The 26,536-nt window shown below is 47.0% G+C and overlaps 1 protein-coding gene across 2 annotated transcripts in view; it reads left to right on the forward strand.

The window, feature by feature from the left end:
* The first annotated feature begins 4,001 nt into the window (after positions 1-4,001).
* The window catches only part of CACNG2 (calcium voltage-gated channel auxiliary subunit gamma 2), a 53,641-nt gene continuing 31,106 nt past the window's right edge, over positions 4,002-26,536 (forward strand). The window contains exons 1-2 of one of the 2 annotated variants that reach the window (XM_054168015.1): positions 4,002-4,523; positions 5,099-5,244. In XM_054168015.1, coding sequence (XP_054023990.1) covers positions 5,103-5,244 — 142 coding nt within the window. In that variant the 5' untranslated portion in view covers positions 4,002-4,523; positions 5,099-5,102. Of the gene's footprint in view, positions 5,245-26,536 lie in introns of both variants that reach the window. The other variant, XM_009902590.2, reaches the window with a different exon arrangement.

Raw genomic sequence — 26,536 nt, forward strand, 5'->3', positions numbered from 1 at the left:
TTTGTTAAATTGGTCTGAGAAAACCACTGATACGCAGATACAATGTGAATAATGGTTCTTAAGTGCTTTGGGACTCTCAGCTTAGGATAGCAGGGGTGACTGCTCTGATTGTCCCTTCTCTTTGTCTAACCATATGATACACAACTTTTTTCAGCTTTCTCCAGTGGAGTCTCTTAAATTTCAATTCTCCTTCTGCATCATATCTCACTTCTGTCTTCTCTGCCCCATTGGCTTCCAGATCTATAATCATCACCCTAACCCAAATTTATTTTTGCTAACATCTCCTCTGCTGGTGCATCTGTCCATTAACACCTCTGCTCTGCCTGTGAGTATAGCTGCACCAACTCTGTCTCTTTTACATCTCATTACAGCAGCTGCTTCTGAGATGGCCTCCCCAAGATGAAGATTCCCAGATGGCAATTTTCCTATACTATCACTGTCTGATTTTCTCCTACGTGCCCAAAAGCTCCACTGCAGCACTCATCCACAAACACTCTTTTTAGTTCTATTACCATCCCATGGAGCTGCTTCCGACTTTGTGCCCTGCATCTCCCTTCCTGCATCTTTCTAGTGCCCCTTTTTTTTCCCCTACAGCACTGCCCCTTCTCTCCACAAATAGCAGCACTCTTGGTCTGCCACTGGAAGCAGACTTCCTGCAGCTCCCTGTCTCATCAGCTTCTCATTTCAAGTAATTTAAAATGTAATTTAAAATCTCTCTATTTCCTCCAGACTATTAATTTCTCTCTCCTTACTCTGCTATAGATGTCATTCTGTGTTGAGCTATTCAGCAAGATGCAAGTGTTCTTAAAATCTGTCACAGTGTTTTTATGCTGTGTTCTTGCTTTGTATTATCATTTTTAATGATTCTTTGTAGGAAAGATGAAATCTCAGCACAGCATCTAGCCACAGCACAAGCAGTCACATAGGACAGCCTGGCATTTGCATTGCCTTTGTTGCATTCTTATGTGGCATTTAGAACTGGAGAGGGATTATTGTGAATGGTCTAAGAGTATGTAAGAAGGGTAGCAGGAAGAGATTTCTGGAAATTGGGAAGAGCAAGGCAGGAAGCCATGTTTAGTCCTGAGTCTGAGGTGTGCTGAGCCCTCATAGGTGTCATTGCTCCTAGCCAGAGATGAAAGAGCTCACCACCCTACACACCTGGCCGTTTCTCTGGGGAGAACATGCCCCACTCCTGTTGCTGCAGTCTCTCGAAACCAAACCTGTCAAAGATGTGCAAATATGTAACAGAGGCAACAGTTCTGGATTGGTTTCAGTGTCTCTGGTTTGGCCCGGCTGCTCACTTGTCCTCTGCATCTGACTGGATTTGGTAAATGTACAGATATGTAATGGTGACATTGCAGCAGTATTTTTTCCTGTCCTAGAATAAATCTGCAGTTTATCACAGTGCTGGGATCTCCTGCAAACCCAAATCCATAACCTCTGCAATCCTCACACTACTGATTGCTCTAGACTCAGATGCTAACAGAAGGAGCCTACTCAACCCAAAGACAGCCCCTGTTGGTGCAGCCCAGCATACCCTGCCCAAAGCAGCACTACTATTTGTAAAGGCAAAATAGGCAACCACACGGGCCACACAGGCAAGCCCCAAGTGAAAACCTCTCCTCTCCTTCTCTTTGACTGACCCTAGTGTGTAAGGATGGGTAGGCGTTCAGAGGGCCTAAGCCTTTCTTGCTTCCACTCACTCCAGCCAGGATGCTTGTGTGGCATTACTAGAAGAGCTGTGCTACACTTTTTTGAGGGCTCAGAGTAAGTGAGAAGCCCACCTGCCTTGGAGCTATGAGCTCCACAGATTTCTGTGTCTTTCCCATCAACATATATGATGTTGGTGCCTGATGGATTTGAGTGCCAGAGTAACCACTGCAGTTTTTTTTCCTTTGCAGTGTCTTCCAGGTTCCTGGCCCACCTTTTCTACCCACCTTTGAAGAATGAGAAGACTTTAATACTGGGGTGGGATTGGATGGGGATTGCCACCAACACTGAAATAAAAGGTTTTTGATTTCCAAAAATAACTTACTCCTCCTTTATGCTTTCCTTCTTTAAGGTCTCCTCTTTATTTCAGTAAGAATGTCTCAGAAGGGCCTCACAGAGCCTCCTCCTCAACACAGACCATCCCTGTAGAGCCATCATCTCCCACCAGCTTACGGGTGCCCTCTACAACTCACTGCCTCTCAAATTTCTTTGAACCAAGGACAACATCCCAGAGACCCTGTGTGCAGCTACCATCCTCCACGCTTTTGCAGCAGGCTGTACTCAGAGTGCTAAAGGTGCATTGGGGGCTTCCTCCCCTTTTATCCATCCTAAGCCATTTGGCATCTCTGTGAGTACAGACAGCAATCCCCAGCTCCTGTAACAGAGGGCAAGGCCAGGATTTTCCTAGGTGAGGACTGTGTTAGTTCCCGTAAAATATTTCAGTGGTATCAACCTTGATCCCTTCTTCTGCTCTTCCAGGGCTTTTCCTACCTCCTGGTGAAGATCTGCATACAGTTCATGTCAGTCACCATGAGTGCTTGTTAGTAAACACCTCTATCTCAGTATCAGCTTCAAGGACAGCCTGGATGGTGCTCTCCAAGTGGAGGAAATGACCAGTGGTCTGTACGCCCTTCTGCTGCTTGCTGTAGAGACCTTCAGGCCCAACAGTCCTGGAGCAGACTGTCCTGCAAGTGAAGAGGAGGAAACAAAACAGGGAATTAAGATATTGCAATGTGACTGAAGTCCTCCAACTGGTTCCACTTCCCAGCACCTCCTTCCCCCAGGCCTGCTCCCACACACAGAACAGCACTGAACCTAAAGCAGCTCCTCTGGTCTCTTCTTCACTGAACAATGAATCCGATCAGAGAGAAACAAAATCGGCAGCATCAAGAATTAGATTCTTTCTTTATGACTGTTGCATTAATGAGCAGCTACATGTATAGAACTGTGAGGTGACTAATGTAATTAACCTGGTGTAATGATACTGCTGAGGAAGAGAGAGAGGATTATGACAGACTTAGATGTCAGTACTGCACAATTTTGTATACGTTCCCGGTACTATCAGGTTGTGTCTGACACAGGAAACTTGAGCAGTGACAAATTTCACTCTGCACCCATTCAGCTCATGCATCTTTCTGGGTAAAACAAGGATGTGAAAGGCAGATTACATTCTGGGGGCTGAGAGTGCAGGGGCGAAGGAAGTCAGGTGTGGTTCTTCCTTTCCTTAACAAAATAATAGTAATAATAAATCGCCCTTTCTGGTGAAGAATCTTCCCAAAATGTCTGCTTCTTGGAGCAGGCGTTGGGATTTCACAGAGAGCTACAAAGGCAAAGTTGGAACGTGGGGATTCACACAACACTGGTCAGGGGTAGACAGAGGGACAGGAAACGAGCAACACCGAAACATATGCAACTTGCAGCAAACCCAAGAGCGAAGAGCAAGCACTTAACAATCATCACAACAGCCATAGTAACAGACATATTTTCAAATTACCCTTCCACGTTACATTTCACCCGTCCTTCGGGGAGAGCAAGGACTGACCGAAGTTTTGTGCAGGTCTAACCGCGGGGCTGCACTTGCAGCTCTGGGCACGTCTGGCGGGGCTGCGAAGGAGGCTGAGCTGGGGGGCGGAGGTGGAGGGATAGAAAGGCAGAAAGCGAGCAAGAGGGAGAGCCCCAGCTACGCCTTCCTCCGGGCCCCTCGGCAGCGTGGGGAAGCACCCAGCCCTCGCAGGGGCCAAGAGCGGGGAGCGGAGCCGGGAGGGGGGGTGCCCCTCCGCCCCTCCCCGCCTGCCCGCCCGCCTGCCCGCGCAGCGCGGAGGAGGGCGGCAGCCGCCCGCGGATGCTGGAGCGCGGGCGGCGCGGGCAGGGCGGGCGGCGCGGGCAGGGAGCTGTCCTTCAGCACCGCGGGCCCGGCTGCGCGCCTCCCGCACCGCCGCCGCCCGGGGAGCTGTCCTGCGGCACCACCGGCCCGGCAGTGCCGCTCCCGACCCGCCGCCGCCGCCGCCGCCGCCCGGGGAGCTGTCCTGCGGCACCGCCGGCCACCGTCGCCGCGGGGAAGCCGTCCAGCGCCGCGTCGCCGCCGCCGCCTTGATGCAGTAGCGGGGCCCGGGAGTCGCCGGGGGCCGCCGCGGGGCAGGGGGTGCCGCAGCCGGGCTCCGCTCCGCGCCCCCCGCCCGGGAGGGGCGCCGCGCCTGTCCCCGTCCGCCCGCCCTCCCCCCTCCCCCAGGAGCCCCCCTCTCTCTCCTCGCCCACCTCCGCCGGGAGCGAGCGCCGCGGCTGTGCGGAAAAGCCATGGGAGGCGAGACCTCGGCACCTGTTCAGCTGAAATCAAGGGCTTACAGTATACTGGGCAGTCTGGCTTGGTGGTAGAAGCGAACCAAAGGAAGGAGAAGCAAGCAAGAAAAAGTGAGAGAGGATTGGAGCGACTGCCGCTGCCGGGAAAAAAAAAAAAATAAAAACCCAAGGAAGATAACTGGGAAGGAAAAGGATTTTCATGGCGCAGGCTGCAGAGCTAAGCAAGAAGACTGAAGGTTGCATCTCTGCTCTTACAGTCTCTAACTGTCTAGGTCCAGATAATGAGAGATTGTGTTGAGGATGCTGCTGCTGCTCCCCTGTTCACTGTGGAAGCCATCTCCAAATTAGCCATTACATATGGAAACTGGAGACCAGAATTTTAGAAAAAGGGATTAAGGCGTCTCGTTTTGGGGGGGGTTTCTCTCTTTATTTGTTTAGTTGTTGGTTTTTTGTTTTTTTTCTTGGTTCTTTTCTCGCCTTTTTTTTTTTTTTCCTCCTTTTTCCTCTTTCCTTTTTTTTATATTTCAACCAGAACGTTTCCGATTTAAAAGGCAAGCCTCTTCCCGTGTGGTCTTTCTAATTTACACTCTTTTCCGTGGGCTTTCTTACCTCCCTTTTTTGATACCTCTCTCTCTCTCTCTCTACACCCATTACATTATTAGTCGGAATTATTACTCTTTTTATTTTATTAAACACACACACCCCAAGAATCAGAAGGCGGTTGGGTATTTGTATAATGAAGAATTATGGGGCTCTTTGACAGAGGTGTTCAGATGCTTTTAACCACCGTTGGTGCTTTCGCTGCCTTCAGCCTGATGACCATAGCTGTGGGGACCGACTACTGGCTTTACTCCAGAGGGGTTTGCAAGACTAAAACTGTCAGTGAGAACGAAACCAGCAAAAAGAACGAGGAAGTCATGACCCATTCTGGATTATGGAGAACCTGCTGCCTGGAAGGTATTTGATTCCGGATCTCCACACCCCCCACACACCCCCACCCCCCCCTTTCCTCTCCCACCGCCCCATGTTTCTCTCCCCCTTCAAATAAATCCCTCCACATTCCACCATTTTCTCATTTCATTCCTTTCACTACAGATCAAGAACGGTGGGCTCAGTTGCTCAGGGCACAGAGGCAAGAAGACAGGCAAAACATTCTCTGTTCCGTTCCCATCTCCATTCCCATTCCGCCCCCCCTCGCACCCCACCTTCCCCAGAAAGTCACTTTCCCCCTCCAACTGGAATACTGTGTGTGTTACAAAAACACCAAGAGACCCTTTCAAAAAGCAACTGTGCAGTCTGCCTGTCTTCAGCTTGCTTGTACTGCCTGGGAAAGCAATGCCAAAAAGCTGTATTATTGCTGCGCTCCGGCTGTAGGCACAGAGTGAAATAATTGCTCTCTTTGCAAATGGCTTATCTGCAAAGACAAGACGGGGAGCGAAGGGAGATGTGGGGAGGGGGTGACTGCAAAGCGATTTGGATGTGATTATTAGTTCACTCGAGGAGGGGAAAAAGAGAGGGAAAGGGAAGCAACCTTGTTATGCCCAAAATGCCTGGTACAGTGATTCTAACGATTCCAGTCATCTCGAGCAGAGTTCAGAGCATTTCGTAATGTCTGTAAGAAACCACATCGCACTGGGCTGGGTGCAGAGGGGTCTAGTTGGTGGCTGATTGGCTTGGTTTGGGGCTGGGATTTTCCCCCCGTTTTGTTTGTTGTTTGGGGTAGGGTTTTGTTTGGGGTCTTTTCTTTCTTTTTTTTTTTTTTTTCCCCTTTTTGTTTTTTTTTTTTTTAAGGTTTATGGTAAAGGCTAAAAATAAACATGGGAAAATCAGCCTAAGTCTGATGTGGTGAAACTGAACAGCAACTCAGTGACATGTCTGATGGCAGGAGAGACACCGCCGCAGCCAACTTCTGGAATCAGACGTTCCTAAGGGAGGGGGAAGGAAAAGAGGGGGCCAGTGATTCGCTTTTAAATCTGTGCTGCTCAGTACTTCTGTTGGTGTACTTGTGGGCTGGGGAGGTGGTCTTCAGCCCGCGCCGGAGGGATAGGGGCAAGCGCTGTAAATGCGTGGTTTGTGTTACACACGTAGCAAAGGAGTGAGCCGGAGCACAAGAGTGCACATCACAGCCCAGTGTAAAAGCCCTGTTTATGAATCAGCTCCCAGCTGCAGGGTGGGCTGCCGGGGGTTTATGGACAACCAGGGATAACGTCTGTGTCTGTCAGTGTCCACCAGAGCTGGGTGTGCCTGGAGCTCCTGCTTGGTAGAGAACAGGGAGTGGGTACCGCAGAACTGATTTTCTAAAGACCAGCACTGGGAGATGGAAGGCAGGGGGGAGGAGGGGGGGAATAAACTGTGTATGTCCTGATGCCTCTCACCAAAGCAAGCTAAAGCTGCTGTTTGGAAATGGTTGTGTCCGGGAAGAAGCGCGAATTTCCCCCCCGTTCTTGGTGCAAACGGCTGAGTGATGGCTGGACATGTTTTGAATAGCTAAGTGACTTCATTGAGCGATGGTCTATTTGACGCATACTGCATTTAGTGCCCTTTGTCAACCCAAACTGCTGCCTTTTAACATATCCTGCAGAGGAGCTCTATGCTGAATACTATATGCTGTCTCCACGCCAGAAAATCAATAGCAGTAATTTAATGGGGGATATTTTAAACACACTCTCTCACGCACACATTTCCTCCAAATAGATAAATATATAGAGGTATATATCAATAAAAAATGAAAAGCCTTTCACACAGCTATTCATTACAACCAGGGAAGGAGACATCTCCTTAATTAAAAATTAATGAGAGAAGGGGGGGGGGGGGAAGGAAGCTCAAATGCAAAGCCATGCGGGAAAGGGAGGCTGCGGGGAAGAACTCCCTTCCTGAGCCGTGTCCCCAAGCTGGAGGGTGGAGGGAGGCTGGGGTGGAGACAAGAGGTATCAGGACCCCGGCCGGGAGAGCCAGTGAATTCAGATCATGTCTATCTGCCCACAGAGCCGTACCCAGAGGGACGCGGTCTGAGGGGGAGGAGGAAGGGGCGGGTGAGGTTTGTCAGATCGGAGGAGCTCGGGGCTCCTTCTCCTTTACATCTGACAGGACCCCACAGGCACTGTGGAGAAGTGGCTTCCATGGCAAAGGAAAGTGCCAGGATGCTTCCAATTAAAAGCTCCAAAGCAGCACCAGCCCCACCAGTGCTGCGCTGCCAGCCCAGACCACTGCCCTCCCTATTGCCACTTTCCGGTGAGCTCAGGCTACAGCCCCACATGAGGGATGGGAAACGCAGCCTGAGTGCAAGTGGCATGGCTCTTGGCAGGGTGCTCTCACTCACTGCAGCCCTGTGAGTGTTGGTCTGGCCTGTTTGACCAGACCCTGGATGCTGGCAGAAGCACTGAATGGGGTAGGAGGGTGCAATGCACCACGCAGGAGCTGAGCACAGCTCTGAGTCCCTAGCCTAAGGGCACCGGTTGCACCAAAACTTGGAGAAAGGCTCAGTAGCAAAAGCATCTCAGCAGGAGCCAAAACCAGCCCTACGGCCACAGGTTTACCTCACAGGGTGGCATGGTACAGGTCTGGTACCACTGCTGCTAAGATGCCTCTTCCTGCAGCCCCACAGCCTTCACGGACTGCATTTTCCTGCTCGCAGAACAGCAAAGCCAAATAACCTCACCAGCCCCTGGATGACAGGCCCCTTAGTGTCACTTCTGATCACTTTAGGGGTGGTTATCTTCTTTCCCAGCAGAAGGAATCAGAAAGGTGTCCCCGGCTGACTTGCTTTCCCTGGTAAAAGCTGCTCGCTGGTGAGCAGGAGGGAGATGCCTGCAGCAAAGGCTCCTTTTCCCCATAAAGCACAGGGTGGGTGGATTTGTGGAGGGAAAGGCTTGTCTGCAGGAGGCTGTGAAAAGGGCAAACCCCTTGGACTCTGCTCACACCTTATCCATTGTGTGACACAGGCACTTGAGAAAGGGCATGGGACAGACATGCTTCTGCTATCTGGGGTGGCTGTCAGGGCAGGTCTACAGTGTGAGGGCAGGCAGTGAAAAGGAAAAGGCTTTGTAGCATATAAATAATCAAAGAAGTAGCCCATACTTCCTCCTGCTACTGGTGGGGAGTCTCTGATGAGGTTAACTTCTTGGGATGTGGGGGGATGCTGGCTTTAGTCAACAGTGTAAGTGTCCTTATGTTCAAAATATTGTGCAACATTGTCTTTTCTCTTCCTGACCAAGCTATCCAGTAGCAAAAATGGACACAGGGGTTCATTCTCATGCTGTACACACAGACACATTACAAGCCCCTCTTGGAGAATTTGGTCCTGAGGCTTTCTGTTTTCTGGTTCCCTTCTCTCCAGTCATTCAGTTCCCCACAATGGATTTTCAGTCATAATTTTTCAGATCTTTGTATTTCTTCAAAGAAGAGTGTCATGTGGGATGTTCCTCCTCTATCAGAATTTCTTTCTCCCTTCATGTGTCCTACAGTAAACCCTGCTCCACGATGGGGCTAAAGCAGAAAGGTGGTGTCAGTTTGTGAAACTGCAGATCTCACTTCTGACTGTTTTCCTAATCTTTCTCAAGATAATCCTGTCTCAGAGTTTGGAGCTGCCCAGATGTGTTCCAGGGGCTCTCAAACATCGTTAGCCTTCGAGAAAAATGGCCTTTCTTGGTGCTTTCAATGCATAGGCACAAGCCACACACGTACACCGAGCACCTGAGATCTGCAAGAATCATAGAATCAATAAGGTTGGAAAAGACCTCAGAGATCATCAGAGATCACCCAACACCTCATGACTAACTAAACCATGGCTTCAAGTGCCACGTCCAATCCTTTTTTGAACACCTCCAGGGGTGGTGACTCCACCACCTCCCTGGGCAGCACATTGCAATGGCCAATCACTCTCCCTGTGAAGAACTTTCTCCTCACCTCGAGCCTAAACTTCCCCTGGCACAGCTTGAGACTGCGTCCTCTTGTTCTAGCGCTGGTATCCGTGCCACACATGGATACAACTTTGAAATGGCTGCAGATCTTCCAGCCTAATTCCTTTTTGGCACCAAATGCTTTATAACCACTTTTTATTATGAGTGATGCCTTGTCTAATTCTTTCATTAGCTCCTGTAGATCTCCTACAGGATCTCAAGAAGTGAGCGACGATGCCTTATCAGGGTCTTAAGAAGCAAGCAAATGAAATGTACTTTGTATTTGCAGGTTATTGGTTTTGTCATGTTGTCATTATTATTAGGAAAGGGATAGGTCTGGGAGGCTTTTATACTGAGAAGAAGGGAGAGAAGAGTCCAGGGCAGGCAGGCATGAGTGATGTGCATGGGGTTAGACATCCCTGTAGATCTGACTGGTGTGAAGGCAAGTAATTGAATGGATGTTGGTGCAGAAAATAGTTCCTGCCTGGAGACCCTTCCCAAGGAAAATTAATGAGCAGATCAGTTCCCTTCCAGCTTGTTATATCTGAACAGTGCATGAGAGTTAAGTGCAGTTTCAGTGTTTGCAGAAATGAAGAGCTGACAGCAAAGTGAGGCAGGGCACAAGCAGTGAACAAGCTTCTGCCAGACAATTCTGGCGCTGCGTTGCTTCCTCGTGCTGCCTTCTCCCACTGCTCTTTGCTCCTGGGCCACCTCTTTCCTTTCACACCCATCTTATGAGTGGTTTTTCCCCTTATCTTCCCTCTTACTTTTCCCAATTTCCTTTCTTTTTCCCTTTGTTTCTCTATTTCCAGTTCTGTGCTGTGGAATTACATGCCATTCTAATTCCAAAGATCCATGAATCTGCTTGGGTCCTTTCCCCTGACTCTTGCTGTCCTAATCTAGGGACTTCTCTGAACCCACAGAGAAAATAGCTACAGATTAAGTCAGGGTCTCCATATCTTCGTGGTTCAGGACAAGGAGCAGCCTAGCACAGCTCTGAGATGCAGCAGGAGGCAAAGGCTATTGGCATTGCATCTACCAGGGAGGAGGATGCAGAGCGGAACAGGCCATGGATGAAGAGGAAGATGAAGGATTTTGAAAAGTGGGCTGGTGGATGGTGAGGGATAACTATTCAAGATCCCAGACTTGGGTAGGTTTGGTTCTCCTTGCAACTTAAACTCACACCTGACTGCAAGTCACTGAGAAGGCAGGGATTTCGGGACTGAAACCTGCAAGTGAAACTCCTTTGTAAGGTTTGACAAGGAAATGTGGTTCCTCAGCAGTGAGTTGCTAGAACTGACTTTTGAATTGCTTTTAAACTACAAATCTTCCTACTGACAGAGAAAGAGGAATGGGTTAATATTGTCCTGAAATGCACCAGAAATTGCCTTGCTGAAGAGAGTGAGAGTGAAATGCAGTGGGAGGGACATGGAGATGCAGTGTGGCAGCAGTAATGTAGAAAGAAATTACACAGAGATAGAACAAATGTCTCTTTGCCAGGAAGACCAGGAGCTATTCCTATCCAGCGTTTCCCTTTTAACCCATCATTTTCCCCTTGCAGCCCTCTGAGCCCCAGCCCCACTTTGCTGCCGCTTGCTACGATCTAAGCAGGAGTTTTTTGGGGGAGGAAGACTGCTGAGGTTTGACAGCAGAATCTCCATATTTATTTAATTTAAAAGCAGCAGTGAGGGGGTTGCCGGGGGGAGCAGGAAACATTTCAGGCTCTCAGCTGGCTCTGCCCCCTGCCCCTGTTTTAAGAGCAGATTCCCAATCAAGCATACCCGGTTTATCCCAGGGGGAGCCCTCGCTGCTCCATTCTGCACTGCTTCTCCCTTCCATATTGCACCCGTTGTCAGGGGATGTGCTGCTGCTTTTCACGGGCACGAAACCTTTCCCCTTGCAGGGGGCTCTCGGGAAGGCAAGGAGGGCTGCTGCCAAGGGAATGGGTTAGCAGCGGGGCTCTCGCTTTCTCTCCTCTCCCCGCAGCCCCCATCCTAGGGCGACAGCTACCCGGCAGGAGAAACACAGAGCGCAGAGCAGGTCAGGCATGCACAGAACGTATTGTAAATACAATACATCTAAAAGTTATTTTCCCCTTGCCTGTAGGACCCCATTTTTTTCTTTGCCCTCCATCTTTGACTCATTCTATCCATCTCCATTTAAATTTGTTCTCGTTTCCCTCCCCTGTTTTTCATCTTTATTTTTCTCTTTCATCTTCATGTCTCTTCTGTGCTTTCTCTCAAGAGCAGCTTCTCCTTCATTATTTCTCCCTGTTTCTCTCCGAGTTCTGTGAGGCCCATCCCCCTTGCTCTTCCCTCTGTTACATTATCTCGTCCTTGCTCTTCTCTGTCCCCTTTGCTCCTGCTGTCTCATCTCTCTGTCCTCTTTCTCTTCCCTCTGCCCTCATTTCCCCCTGGCTTTCTCCCATCTCACATGCAGTCATTCCTCCAGCTGAAGAACCCCATTCTTTTGGAGCTATGTTGCCTCTATGCTCTAAGGCAACTCTTTTACATCCTCTCTCTGGCTTTGACCCTGCTTCCTCTGACCAGTGTGCCCCCTCCTCAAAACAGTGTGGGACACCAGTTGCTGTCTTCTTTTGCCCCCAGGGCAGCCTGTCTACCTATGAGGGGAAAGAGATTCAAGGCCCTCCTTCTGCTTCTTTCATTGCTTGTTGCCTGTGGTCAAGCCAACATCCCTCCACTTTGCTGCCTCCAACCACTCGTGGCCGGAGGGCTCACTGGCAGCTCAGTCGATGAGCTGGCTCATCTGCATGCAGCCAGCAACTGGGCTGGAAGGAGCTCACGACAGCCCTAAATACCCTCTCTGGCAACCCTCAGACACAGATCAGGCCAGAATCCAAATGGAAAATAAGGGTCTCTGTAGCCACAACCCTGGGGCAGTTGTTGTGCACTACAGTGAAGGAGCTCCAGTTGTCAGGAAAAAAGTCTCTCAGCAAGCAATTGTCCTTTCCAAGCTGTTTGCAGGAGTATGATTTTCTCTGAGATCCTCAGGAATGCCTAAGGTGGTGAGGGATGTGGGGCTGAGGTCTCCAGACCCACTGGATCTCGAAGAGTGGCTGAACAAACCTCAGCAAGTCAGGCCAGAAGATACCACTGGCTGAAAGGGAAGGGAGAACTGTGTAACATGCAGGGCTTTACATGAACCACGATGTCTTACAGGCATAAAGACTAGAGCAGAGAGGAAAACACAGAGTGCAGGAGCACAGGCTACCCAAGGGAGGGGATTACAAAGTCAGAAAGGGGTTCATAAAAGGGGGACAGGGACAAGGAGGTGTAGAAAAGACCATGTGTTGATGGCAGCCTGCAAGATTAGACATGTTTACCTGGAACAAGAGGTGAATGAGAGGGAAAGTGATTGGATTGTATTGAATAATGAATGGGCTAGAGAAGATGGATCAGTAGCTCTTGATTTCCCCATTTTGTAACACAGAGACAAGAGGACCTGACGTGAGTCACTGGAGACCCAGTTAAAGCTTTCTCATTTGATGCGTACCAGAGCCGTGGAGCTCATTGCCACCGGAGCTCCCGCGGCCAAGATTTTAGCGGCGTTTAGCAATCAAGTGGACATTTACGACAGAGCCCACGAAAATCAAACATCTTCCCGATGGATGCGAACAGCATTTGGGGTGTTTCGTAACTCAGCAATTAAAACCAGCCGCCATCAAAGCCAGGGTAACGTTTCACAAGGGCAGCCGGTCCCCTATCCGACTGCCATGTGGAGCTTGCCTCTTCCTTGAGACATTTGTCAGGGATTCAATGGAGCTCAGATTTACTTAGTCTGGTGTTCCTTTTGTTTCTAGATGCTATGCTCTGCAGTTGCAATATATGATGCGAACTGGGGCCGGCGTTGCTGCCGGTGTCAATGACTGCCCTAATTTGACAAATTAACGGCAAGCTTAGGTATTTCTATCATGTGTTTTTTTCTGGGAAGGATCTGGGATAGAGAGCAATTAAGAGCATATGGAATTAAGTGGAGTCCTTTTTCTTCACACCCCAGGGTATAAAGTAAGTAGTTAGCAATGAAGGTGCTATATATGTGTGAAGAATTATTATTGTTGAAGTCCCTGCTTCCCAGAAAGCGATAGGCTCTGCGTCTCTTTGATGCTATCATGACTAAATTAGAAACGAGGTTGTCTCTTTTCTCTTGTATCTGTGGAAATGATTACTGAACTGGCATCTGATGACGTACGGTGCTGTAGTGTTTCTATGCACAAGAGATGAAGGCCTTATTCTCCCCTCATTTGCACTGATGCAACCTCATTGACTCGCATGGAGCCACGCTGCTTACGCTGTCGGGGTAGACAAGGGGAGAATGAGGCAGAGGAAGGGTTGTGCGTGCTTGAAAGAGCCACGCTCCCAAGGTCACTGCCTGTCCCTGTTTGCTGGTGTCACACACGACAGACTAGGGGCTGAATTCTCTTCCATTGTGAGTGGGTGCGAAGTTAACGAGATTCTGTACTTCTTTAGGCCAGCTGCTCACCCAGTCCAGCAGTTCCTCTTTTAACTATTTCTGTTTGCATCGTCTTTCACTCTCTTTAGAAAAAAATCATCCTGACTGCCCTCCTCAAGGGGCAAAAATCCTCTTAAGGACTCCTCACCTTGGATCGGTGAGCAGGTAAAACAGCAGAGGGGACTGTCCACCTTCTGGCATTTGCCTTTCTCTTTTTCCTCTTTTTGCATCCCTGTCTTTTGTTGAATCTCTTCTATTTACTGACAGCTTTCTGACTCCCGGCCCCATTTGCCCTCTCTGTGTTACAAAAAAAGCTCTCCCCTAAAATTCCAAACTACACAATCAGAGTTTCCATAACAAGCCCTGCAGGACAGGTGAAATCCACCTCTGGTTTTGTGGCACAGGCCGCTGAGATCTTTATGCGAGCTTCCTACCAAACTTCCTACTCTCCGGAGGAATGTATGGAGTTCATCCTGCACCTCCTATTCCCCCAGAGCATTTATCCCCTGCCTGCTAGCTGTGAAAACCAGAAAATTAGACTGGCACGCAAAAACTGGAGAAGAAAACACCATCCTGTCCATGGGTAGGAAGTTTTCCTGATGTGTGTTTCTGCTGGAAGCAAACAACTATAAATTTCTGATTTAACTTGTTGTATGAAGTACACAGTCTGTCAGATAAGGAATAACACAATCCACCTCCGTCCCCATGGATTTTCTATCCCTTTCTGATTTTTTTTCCCTCATTTCTCAGTTTTCATTCTCCTCCTGAACATGATTTTTTTTTTAGTGTCTGTTTTATTTTTCTCCTCCCACTGCTTCATAACTACGTTCCATTCTTAAATGTTTCACCGCTCAGGGAGCTCCTCTCCTCGGATCTTGTTTATGCCATCACACCAGTGCAGCTGCAGTGCAATGGATCATGCTTCCACACTGAGTATTTCCCGGGTTTATGATCATGTTCAGTATTATAAACCAAGCACTGTCACTCAAACCGCTTTTGATGCAACCCTCTTTGCTGGCTCTTGCGACCATACTATGACCTGCCCATTGTAGCCCAGCCCTGGAGATACTCAAGGTGAGGCTCAAGAGGGCTCTGGACAACCAGATCTAATTGAGAATGCCCCTGCTTACTGCACAGGGGGTTGGACTAGATGATCCTTGGAGGTCCCTTCCAACCCAGACCATTCTGTGATTCTAACCAATAAATTTCAGAGAACCTATTCCTAGAGCTTTATTTCCTCCTGAAGGTGTTGCTGAACACTTCCCATTCTTAGTTTCAATTGATTTTTTGGTTGGTTTTTTTTTTTTCTTTTTCATTCTCAGACTTAATTTATTTTTTTACCATTCTCAGTTTCAATTTTTCTTCATTCTCTCCTTCGATCCCCTTCAGAATTCACTGTTTGCTCTTTTCTTCCCTCTTTCTTCACATCATCTCTCATGTGTGTCATTTTCACCCCGAGCCTCCACCCCTGATGTTATTTCTTCTCTTCCTTTTACATTTCTAGCTCATATTCCTTCTGGGTAGAAGCTATTCCCCTTTGATCCATCCCATTCAGTCTATGGAGAGTTGCTGGGAAAGGATCAACAGCTAAGTGTATTTGCATGTATGTACCACATGCACACGTGCATCTCTTTTCAGATATATGGTTGGCATGAAAGCTTGGTGGTTGAGATGAAGTGGCCTGGCTCTGACTTTTGCCTTTCAGACAGACATGAAGAGTCATTTCCAAATGCAGATGCCCCCCAGAATTGCCTTCAGAAGACAGGGTCTCAAGGGATCAATCATCAAGAATTTCTGCTGCTTCCCTTTAGACTCAAGCATTGCCCTTTTCCTTAGGCTGAGGGTCATGGGTTTTTGAAGGGCAGTGGCAGAACCATGAAAGAAGACATTTTCCTCTTTGCTCATTTTTGAGTGAAGGAGTGAATGAACTGTGATAAATATTTTTCTGTATATAGCTAGAGCTGTCTCAAAGAAGTGGCAGAGGAAACAGATGGCAGAGGCCCTTTATAGGCAGCTGCTGTTGTCTCTTAAGGTGTCACCATCACATGAAAAGTTGTAATTGGGGAGCTTCAAGATCAATAGCACTTGAAAGGACACAAGCAGAAAAGAATGGCTTCTCACAGGAAGGTGGAAGAGGGGGAGTCAGAATATCTCAAATATTCAGAGACTAAGGAATGGTGCTTGAGAGGTGAAATGAAGTGCAGGGAATAGTTTGAAGCAACTATGAAGTTTTCCTGAATGACATGACCCCAGAATGGATAATTTCCCTGTATTTCAGTGTCCATACTTGGTCACAGGCAGTGGGGATATTGTAAGCAGGGTGTAGAGCTGGTTTAGAGTATTTTGAGGACAGCAAGAGGGGCTGGTGTTCAGAGGAAACAATTGAATGAGAGACAGAGATCCCCAATATACTGTTGAAATGCAGCTAGGGGAGAGGAAAAGTCTAGGAACAGTTATCTCCAGGCTTCTATCTCCTCCAACTTGCTTCAGAGCATCCCTGCAATTTGTGCTTTTGGGATGTGGAGAGATGCCACAGCTTGGTACAGAAGGCTTTGTCCCAGATATTCCTCAGATAATTCACCTGCCTGGAGCCCTATCATCTCAGTGTATGCAGCACAAAGAGAAATTTTAAGTTGACCTGCAAAACAACAGAAGTGGAGAGGGAGCAGCTGTTCCCTCAAGAAATAACCAGATCTAGGTCCCTTCACATCTCCCAGGCTGGGAGAGATTGCACAGTGGGGTAGACCCCTAAGTCTTCCAGTCATGGAGGTGTTTAAAACTCTCCAGCTCCACTTGTGTTTCCAAAAGTAGGAGCCATGTATTCCTTTCAAAGAAGAGATAATTCAAAGAAAAGTTCAATAGGAGGTTTTGAAGAGCAGGGAGGATGACAAGGTCTGTCATGGAGTGCAAGGGTTTGGGCTAACAGCAGCTGTGAACAGGCTTGGTGTTGGAGCTGAATGTTGCAGAGTGTTCTCTAGCTGAGACACCTCCATTGCAACCCTACTCAATAGTCTCAAAGGAAACAATTGCCAAGAGCAGAGCAGAGCAGCTGTTTTGCTGTTGGGAAAAGAAGCAATAGAGAAACTAATATGTCTACCCTGCTGAGTGAGCTGCAATCCAAACAGCAGCACAGAGCACAGGAAAAGTGTGGGATTGACAATTTTCCTGAATTTCAGGTGGCCAATCAATCACTGCAGCACTCTTCCCCAGCCACCGCTCCGCTCTTCTGCTCCCCAGTTGTCACCTTGACTGTGTGTTTGCAGGAAAGCATTATTCAGAAAGGCCAAGAACAGCTTTCCAGGAATTAATTCCAGGGGCTGTCTAAGATCACAGGAGAAAGGTGTTTTTCCATGTGCTGCATCATTACAGCTTGGCCCACATTTAGAGGAACAGTGAGGGGAAAAGCATTCAGAGCAAAACAAGACTGCAAGAAAGAGCACTGGAAGGGTGTAAAGGCACCAAGGCCAGGGAGGATGGAGACACATCTGCAGAAACTGAATGGGGTGGGTTGATTCTGTGAGTAGTTAGACTCAGATGTGGAGGAAAGAGCTTCTGCACGCTGGAAACAGGGCTGGAGGGCTGGAAGGATTTGTGGTGGCTGGAAGTGTCTGTTGCAGCTGGAAATCACAGATGGCCAGAAGGAAACACTAAGCAAGAGGGGTGCCAGGACTTGGCCATGGCATGGCATGGGGAGGTGATAATAGGAATGCAGTGTGAGTGCTGGAAGGAGATAATTGAGAAATATGGTCTGAAAGAGAAGGGTGAGTCAGGAGAAACCCTGGGACTCAGAGGTATGAGAGACTTGAATTGCTGAGAGAAGCAGGAATATCAGCTGGAGCTGATGGATGGAGAGACAGACCTCCTCATCCTTCTTCTCTGCCTTGTGGAATGGGATGGATTTAAGGCCTTTTTTCTCCCTCTTCACCCTGCTCCAGCTCATGGAAGAAAGGTTCAGACACACAGACAGGGCAAAATCAATTACACAAACCAACCAACCATGGACCTGTAGTAATTTAGAAAGTGTGACCGGTGATTGCAGCTCAGTGCAGTAAAATGTGATGAAGGGAAGCAGGAAAGAGGACGAATCAAAGGAACTGGAATATGTTTTGGATTTTTTTTCCCCCAATTTGGGGATGCCAGGAAATTTGTCTGTGTCAGCAACTTAACTCAGATATGGCCATCTTCTCCACTGAGGCTTTCTGCTGGTCTTGCAGCTGTAAGCAAATGAAGCACCTTGGGTGATAGGTTGGACTTGATCTCAAAGGTCTTTTCCAACCTGGTTAATTATGTGATTCTGTGATTCCTTCTTCTGGAGGCCTGAGGCATAGTTTTCATGGAACAGAACCCATAGTCTGACCAGATTAACTCCACTAAAGAAGGAGAACCAAAACTTAAACACTCCTCTCTGACTGCTGCTCTTCAGTAGAGTCTTTCACTTTTTGTTGCCATTGTGGCTGCACTGAAATCCTTCCATGTGGGGTGGAAACACCTTTATAGACACCATGTATGCACAAAAGCTGTCGTCCCTACATCAAAGAAGTGACAATCTAAGATGACAAATGACATATGAAAGGCAACAAAGCAGAAGACAGCAAATGTGTAGAACTCATTTCTGCATTGCTGCTTTTGACATCAGTAAGGGAGTATTACACCTAGAACTGACTTCATCTCCTTCTCCAGGCAGAGCAGAATGCAGGAGAGAGCATGTCTGTCCAGTGCCAGAGGGGAATACCCAAATAACTCTAAGCAAGCTAGCTTAGGTCTTTCAAGCCCTAATGGGTACTCAAGCATGGTGCTCTGCACAGACGAATTAGCAGTGTGTCTGAGAGCTGTCAGGATGCACTGCTTACTCAGGTGTGCTGCTTCCAAGACCCATGCAAGGTCACATTATATTTTGTCATGGAGACTTATGGTAAGAGCCTCTCTCAACACTCAAGCCAAATCTAATTCAAATACAGGCATGCCTGTGTGGTTATAAGCAGGGGTTTCCCCTATGCTTGGTAACCACAGGTGGTCTGAAAGAAATGGATGATCACATTTCTTTCCATTCCTATGGGAAGGGTACTGTATTATTTGGGGGTCTGAAAGGGAGATTGCTTCCAGACACGTCTCCAGTGCTTGAGAAAACCAGAGTCAGAAGATGCCATCATAGCTGGATTTCTCCTTTGCAGTTTTAGCAGGCAGGGCTGAAGGACACAGAGACTAATCTCCATGTGACCTGCAGATCCTGTCCTTTCACATGAAGGCTGAAGCTTGCTGAAGAGGCAATGCTGGAATGCTTTTGCCCATGTGGGATCTGCCCTGGGGATACACGGCCACTTGTGTCTCTAGGGTTGTCGCTTACCAGTGAAAATTCATTGGATTCATGACAAAACTGCAGGATTTACCAGCAAAGAAATAGTTTGTTCTGAAAATAAATAAAATCTGATCTGGAGGTGGCAATTTACTCAGACACCCAAGAGATCACTTATTTTGAGTATCTTGTTTAATTCTCACTGAGACTGCTAGTTTTCTGTCATTCTTGATCTTAGTTTTCTTGGGGGGAAAAAAAAAGGTGCAATATGTTGCATGGCTTCTTCCCCATAATAAAAACAAAGGAAAGCCCTGAAGGAGGGGAAAGCTCGATGGCCATCACGTCACTGAGCTGCACCACAGCAGTGACAGAGGTTGAACCCACATCCAAACAAATTCTTAAGATCCATATGAAGCCTTGCTCTTCTTTCAGACCCGTGTGAAGAATTGGATCTTTGTAAAAGATACACAGTCAGGAGCTTTTCCCAAATAATGAACCCCAATCAGAAGTACTAAAAATAGGCTGCACTGGAACATCAGTTCAGCCATTTGGAATGTGGAGCAAGTGGCACTGAATATGTTTAATGAAGTGAAAGAGCTTTGGTTTTGATCACCGAGCTATCGATAAATTGTTGATAGGTGATCAGATGTGGACTTTGTATTCAAATATTGTAACGCAATGAACCTGCCAAGAGCTTCTTGAGCCACCCTTGTTCCTTTCACTGCCAATGTGGTAGGACTTTCTTTTCAGGACCTAAAATAAGAATGATTGGAATGGCATCCCTTTTTTTTTTTTTGTTTCTTGGGGTTGTTTCTTTTGGGGGGGGATTGGCTGGGTTTTTTTGGAGGGTAGGGAGGGCAGTGTTTGTTTGGTTTGGGTTGGGTTTGTTTGTGTGTTGTTGTTTTTTTCTCTGGATAGCAAACATTTAGCCTCTGGGCCACTGATCAATTTTCAAGAACAAGTGTTCATAGTTGTACAAAATCAGACCCTGGGAACTGGGTCGGATATGTGAGAGAAGATGACAAGATGGGAGGCAGATCAGTTCACATCTCTACATGCTGTTATGAGAATAACAGGAGCCCAGCAGATTAGGAGGGTGAGGAGAGCAAATGAGGGAGAATTTGGTTTTTAATTGTGCAGCAGTGAAATAAGTGGGGAATGGAGGTAGAGCCTACAGCTAAGGGGACATTTCATTTTCATGCAGGAAGGAAGTGAGATGAGGCTTCATGGATGTTAGACCAAGGGACATGCAAAAGAAGTAAGGGAAACTGAGGCTGTAATAGATAAATAGGTCTGTTATGAAGATTGAGACAATACTATTTAGCCTGTTTGGTTCATGACAGACCACGCTGGCTGTCCTACACATGTGGACTAGATCTTCCAGTGTGCCTGGATTATACTTGGCCCAGAATGACAGAGGAGAAAAGTGTCAAACTACTGTCACATTCACATGGCTCTGAATTTATGCCCTCCAGGATTTCCCCTACATACACAATGTCTTCAGATGGAATTTAAGCAGAATTCTTTGCTATTTTTTGCTATCAAATGGAACAAAACAATTGGAATGAATTTGAGGGCTGAGCCCTTTCTCTGTGCTTTGGTTGACATCTGCCAGTGCATTAGTGATCTTAGTGGGCAGTTTGCCTTCCACCTTGAAGCTATCTTTACTTTTCCTTTCACTGGAGAAGTGCCACCATCTCTTTCTCATGTTCTGCAGGAAATCCCAAACCATATTTGAGATGCAGTTTACACAGACAACAATGGTTTAACACTGGGTTGCTTAGTACACACAGTCCTAACTATTCTATGTTAACCTTGTTGGAATAACGTCCAACCGGTGCTAAGCTAGCAAGTAATTAATTAGCTGACTGAACCTTTGTATTCTGATTACAAACTTACAAATTATTTAACTAGGAACCAGTTTTATTCCTTTTAACCTCAACCACAAACCAGCTGTCTGTCAGTTATGATACACTCATACCTTAGGGTGATGAGGGCAGCAGCAAAGCCTAAATGGGCTGCTAGAAAGTGCTACAAGTGCAGTAGGGATGTATTTCATTAGCTTTGGGAGGATTGGCTGCTCCTTAATTGGATGAGCCACCCAAGGGGTGTGTTCCCAAAGCCAATCAGAGCATGCCAGTTCAGTAGAGCCACAGTGAGCAGCGCTCTGCTGCGTCATTCGGCATTCTCCAGTGAGTGATTAAATCCATGTCACTTGGAATAAATCAAATGTTGTCACAGGGTCAGTCTTGTGGGTCATGCCAGGTTATCATGGTGGTTTTGCACTGGTTGTATCAGGTACTGCTGTGTCACACAGGTTTATGCTGGGTCATGGGGTCATGCTGGGTTCCTCAGATACCATCTCTTGAACTCATGAGGAGCCCTGCTGGAGTATGTCAGGGGAACGATGAGAAGAGTTTGCTGTGTAGCTTTCTAGTGCACATAGTTATGACCTCTTCACTGAAGTATCTCTTCTCAGAAAAATGTGCATTTGTCTCATTTATTAGTTTAAACAGACACTGTGACTTTTGTGATCTGTTCCCTTCAAAACAGCACCTGCCCAAGGCCCAAAACAGGCAAGATCTAGTTTTGAGCCAGTGACTTCTTGTTTTCAGAACAGAAAACATCAACACTGTTTCAGTGAATTGTGTTACTGCCTGATGGCACAGAGTAAGAAAGAGCTCCTGCCCTCTGCTAAAATTGCTGCACACTGCTGGTTTAAGGTCCCTGCTACAGGGAAGACCCCACACAGCCATAACCCTTCAAACTCCCCTCAATTAGGGGATGTGGCCTAAGGAGGACTGGAACAAGTCACAAGATAACATGTTCCAGGAGTCCCCTGCTTCAGTGGTACCTTGTGCTGATTTACAGTTTTGGTCAGGTATACGTTAGAAGAGCCCTGAGGTGATTATAAATTGCATCAGAACCTAAGTCAATCTCTTCTGGTCTGATGGTCAGAAAAATACAAACTCAGCACAAAGCCACCTTTAACCCCCACACTGTCCATCCCTTTTTGGATACAACTGAGAAAGCTGGAAATCCACAGCTTCCCTACAGAAGACACTTTGAACGGCAAGAGTTTAAAATGTTGGCATTTTTACGTGTAGAAAGATTGTTCCAGGATTTTTTTAAAAGATCATTGTGACCTCCTGTGAGAGCTGTGTGATTAGATGAGTAGTAGCTGATGCTTGCCTTCACAGAGAAGGAACATAAGAATAGTCTCAATAACATTTTTAAACCTCTCAAAATAAATGTGTGTTTCCGTGACACACATGGCACCTCCAGAATAGAGTGGCAGATTGTGGTATGAAAGTTTGGCTGGTACCAATCAGGATGACATTCCCAACCCACTAGTGCCATCACTGGTCAGGTAAACAAAGACTAACAGATGAATTAGTGAAGGAAATGTCCTATTTTTCATCAGCAAACCCCATGCTGCTAGTGAGTACTCAACTTGTGCTCTCTATGCGTGCCATTGCTGTCCTCTGTTCAGAGCAGCGGGTCATTCTTGCTAGTGCATGTTTTCTCACTCCTTGATGCATTTCATCACTCAGTGTCTCTGGAGCATAAGAAAATGCTCCCAAGCCCATTCTATATGTGGAAAATTTCGGACACAGGAAGGTTAAGTGGTTAGCCAAGAATGCACAGAGACTGCAGCAGAGCTGAACTCACTTTTCACTGATCCTTAGGTTCACATACAGATCACTCTACCATTCTTCCAGAGCAGCGTTCACCTGTCTATCACACCACAGAAGAGTTCTGCCTGTTTTCCAAGTGAAGTATCTAAATTATCTCTAAAACACCATGGAGATGTCATGGATTGCAATCAGTAGTGTATTAGAGCCAATTGAAGCTCTACAGTACTTCTTGCAGGCTCCCAGATTCTTTGAACAAGGGAGGTCTCCGCAGGAGCTGCATCAGATCTTTCTGGTCTTCTCTTGGAGTCAGTGAGTGAGCCAGGAAAAAAGTTATTCCCTCTGCAATTGAAATCAAACTCATTTTTTTCCTCAGCAGAGCTATTTTAAGTCGTTCATTATAATCTTTTTTTCTCTCCAAAGCAAAGCCTGTTTGATACTCAGAGATTGTTAGAACCAAAGGGGAAAGAGAGAACACTGGGGTATTGTTCTTGCCGCAGTCGCAGACTTACTTGGTACCTAAAAAAGGTTTTATTAAAAAGCAAACCAACTCCATAATGCTTTGAGTGAGAAGAAGAAAATGGGAAAAGAAAAAAATAAAAAGAAAATCCATGCTGTTGAAGTCTTGGGCAGTGTCAGGGAAGTAAGGACTGAGGTTGACATGCCAGGTCAAATCCATAGCTGCTACAAGCAAGTATCAATCCCTGGTTCTTCTGCTCAGCAACGGTGTGCATGAGGCTAAGACACAGATTATCTCATTTAACCTTTGCAATGTAAGGAGGATCCAATACTGAGTTCCTGTGTACATCTGTGACAGATGGTGTTTAATAGCTACAACAGCCACTCTGGGTATGCCTTTCCATGTCTTGCTGGATTACAGCTTTCTCCCCAGGCTTTCCATGTCAGTTGTAACTCACCTGGAGAATTTTTCAGGTGTGTTTTTCCACTGCAAAAGCAAGACATGGAAATGCATCAATATTAACTTGCCAACACAGGGCAGCCTCATGTGTACTACGTGATGCAGGCAAAGACACGGCGTGGCACCTCCTGTTGCTTGCTTTCTTCCACACACCGGCACAAGGAATCATCTCACCATTGTCCATTCATTTCTTTCTCCATCTGCTTATCTCTGGGTTTTTTTTCCTTCTCATTCATGTTCAGCAGGTGCCTTCAATTCCCAAACATGTTCCCAGATCTTTTCCAACATCAGCTGTGTAGCTAAAAAGGGATTTTCTCAATTTGATTGATCAGGTTGTCACAAACCTGGCTGGGAGCCATTTGTTGGACACTAATCAGATTGCTGCCGCAGAATCCAGCTGCTGGGTTTCCAATGTGCTTTTAGGCTTTGGAGCGTAAAGAGAGACAAAAGCTCTACACCTGACTGGGCATCTCCAGGGATGTTTGAGAGGCACAGAGCCTCTATCGACCATCTCTTCCTGAGAGCTTGACCTCCTACTGCAGTTGCCTTTCCCTGCAGGCTCATCCAGCTTCCCCCAGGTAGCTTAAGTGCAGCCTTTCACAGAATCCTATCATGAGGTGTGAGCCTTCTAGCTTGCGCTTTAATTCTTATGGCACTGCTAGAAGGAACATGTGTGTGATAAAGATGAACTTTGTGCACATAGTGTCTGAACCCAGCATCTCTCAGAAAATACAGATCACAAGAAAACAACAAACAGTGTCCCCACCCACCTCTCCCTCTCCCTTTGACTCAGTGGGAGATCTCCTGCCTTCCGATTGCCAGCTTATAATTTGTCTTTTCTGCATGTGGTTATTACCTTCACTAAATTAGGCTTTTTTATTATTATTTCAAAAACCACTCACTCCTCTCTCTGCCATCCATTCTCTCCTGTCTCTTGATGCAGTTGCTTGGTTTGTTCCTTGCCCAAGTCTTTCTTTAATCCTTTTTTGTCCTTGCCTGGCTTTCTTCACCTCTTTGTAATGTGCAAAGGGCTGAGCAATCTCCTCACTTTTGTGTTCAGTCTCAGTTATCACCCACCAGAATTCAAGGATTCAAAGACCAGCTACTCTCAATGATATATGAAGGACTTTTCTGCCTGAGAGTGAGCAGGCCTCCACACTGCAGCTACTCTCATAGTTACAGCCATTTAATAACACTATGACATCAAAGAGAGTGCACAACTCATGCAGAGGTCCCATGTCAACATGAGGCTCAGGACCAGCTGTTCAACAGCTGGGACCCAGGGAAGAGACATTTCAACCTAGTGCTGTTGTAGTAGTGCTGCAAGCTCAATAAGTAAAATGACTTTGGAAGAAGTAGAGATTATTTATCTCAACAAGAGGTTGGGGCCCTCAACTGCTCATCTGGCAGGTGCTCAGAGCTGCTGGCTACGGAGGACACCCGCCCACCTGGATCTCATCCACCCATTCAAGTTCCCATCACAGAAGCTGAAAGAAAGAAAAATTTAAAAAATCAGAATACAGGTTGTCTTCTAGCTGCTACATGAGTCATGGACCCAGTACACAGCATAACCCACATGTTTTTATAAAGGGAAGTAGGTGGAAGCATCACGTTATCCGTGGCTGCAGCTCAGCAGATGCTCCATTTGCGCACTACAGCTTATGGGCTCTGCTGCAGTAAGATGTAGAGGGTAGAGTGCTTTGGTTTCATCAGGGACATGGAGGTAAAGGAAGTTTCCCCATGAAAGGGAGGTGAATACAGCTTTGGGTATGACATGGTCTTCCCATGCTTCTGTGCCCACACACAGACCAGTGCACAGCTCACCCTTGGAGTAAGAAGGACTCGATGAGCTCTTAGTGTAAATGATCCTTGGCTAACAACATAGACAAAATAATTTACAGCTCTTTGTGCATTTCTGAATAATCTTTAGTGGGTTGAATTGTTCATAAATCTATTGCTGGTCTTTGGATACAGGTGTGAATCCAAGGACTCTCTGACTCTTAAAATGATGAAGTCTGGCAAGCAGGAAATAATTTTTTAAATCAAGGATTCACTCTTCTCTCATTTAAATGCTGCAGGAAGTGGTGACACACAGGAAGTCAGGTCTGATTCTGGTAAACTGGGCTGCAATAACTTGCCAATTTCAGAGCAGAATGAAACACATGGCAATTATAATGCAAGAAGCATTATGAGGATGGAACTGTTTAAAAGCTGATTAGGAAAAAAGAGGGACTTGGCATCCAATCTGGAAGGGTAGTAGAGGGAGGGATGGCTGCATGGCAGGACTCCTGTTGGTGTATGAATGTCTGCGCCATGGTGGCATTGTTATCCCCTTCTTGTCCTGACAATGCACAGTCAATGGCACTTCAGGAGGTGGGTGGGGGACAGCTGGTTAATGAGGAACAGATGGACATCATCGGACGTGCTATACCTGCTCTTTTCTGTGCTGCTCCCTCCTTCCCTCTCTGATTTCTCTGTTCTCCCCTGCAGCTGAGCTCTTCCTTCTCCTTCCTTTGAAATGGGAGGGAATGTTTGTGTGCTCCCAAGAAAAAGCAACAAATGGCTCTGATCAGAGCCGAGTGCAATACCAGCAAATGCAGTTAGAAAATGTCTCAGCCTCAGCATGTGCCTTTCTTGGGGGTCCCTACGTGCTGTGCTGGTCCCCACTTACTGTGTCCCCTTCCCTCTCCAATTTCTGGACCCATCATGACAGTGAGCAATAGAGGCCACTTTCTCATGTGCCATTTCTTTGCTATGATCTCTTTAATGATTTGAAAAGAATTTTCTTGAATCCCACGCTTTGGGACTTGGCAGTTTACCCCACTGTGAAAAGGAATTTGTTTATCTATCCTGGGTCTCCTCTTCTTAGCCTGTGGGAGTGACTGATAGAAGAGATGCAGTGGTTAGAGTTGTCAACCTGAATTTCCCTTCCTTTCCTCTGGCTCTCCCACAGCACAGAGGTAGGATTTGTGTCTGTGCTCATGTTTCCTCATCCAGTTAACGGATGCCAGCAAGGTGGGTTTGTTGGTCTCCC

Source organism: Dryobates pubescens, chromosome 15 (assembly GCF_014839835.1).
Source record: "Dryobates pubescens isolate bDryPub1 chromosome 15, bDryPub1.pri, whole genome shotgun sequence".
NCBI lineage: Eukaryota > Metazoa > Chordata > Aves > Piciformes > Picidae > Dryobates > Dryobates pubescens.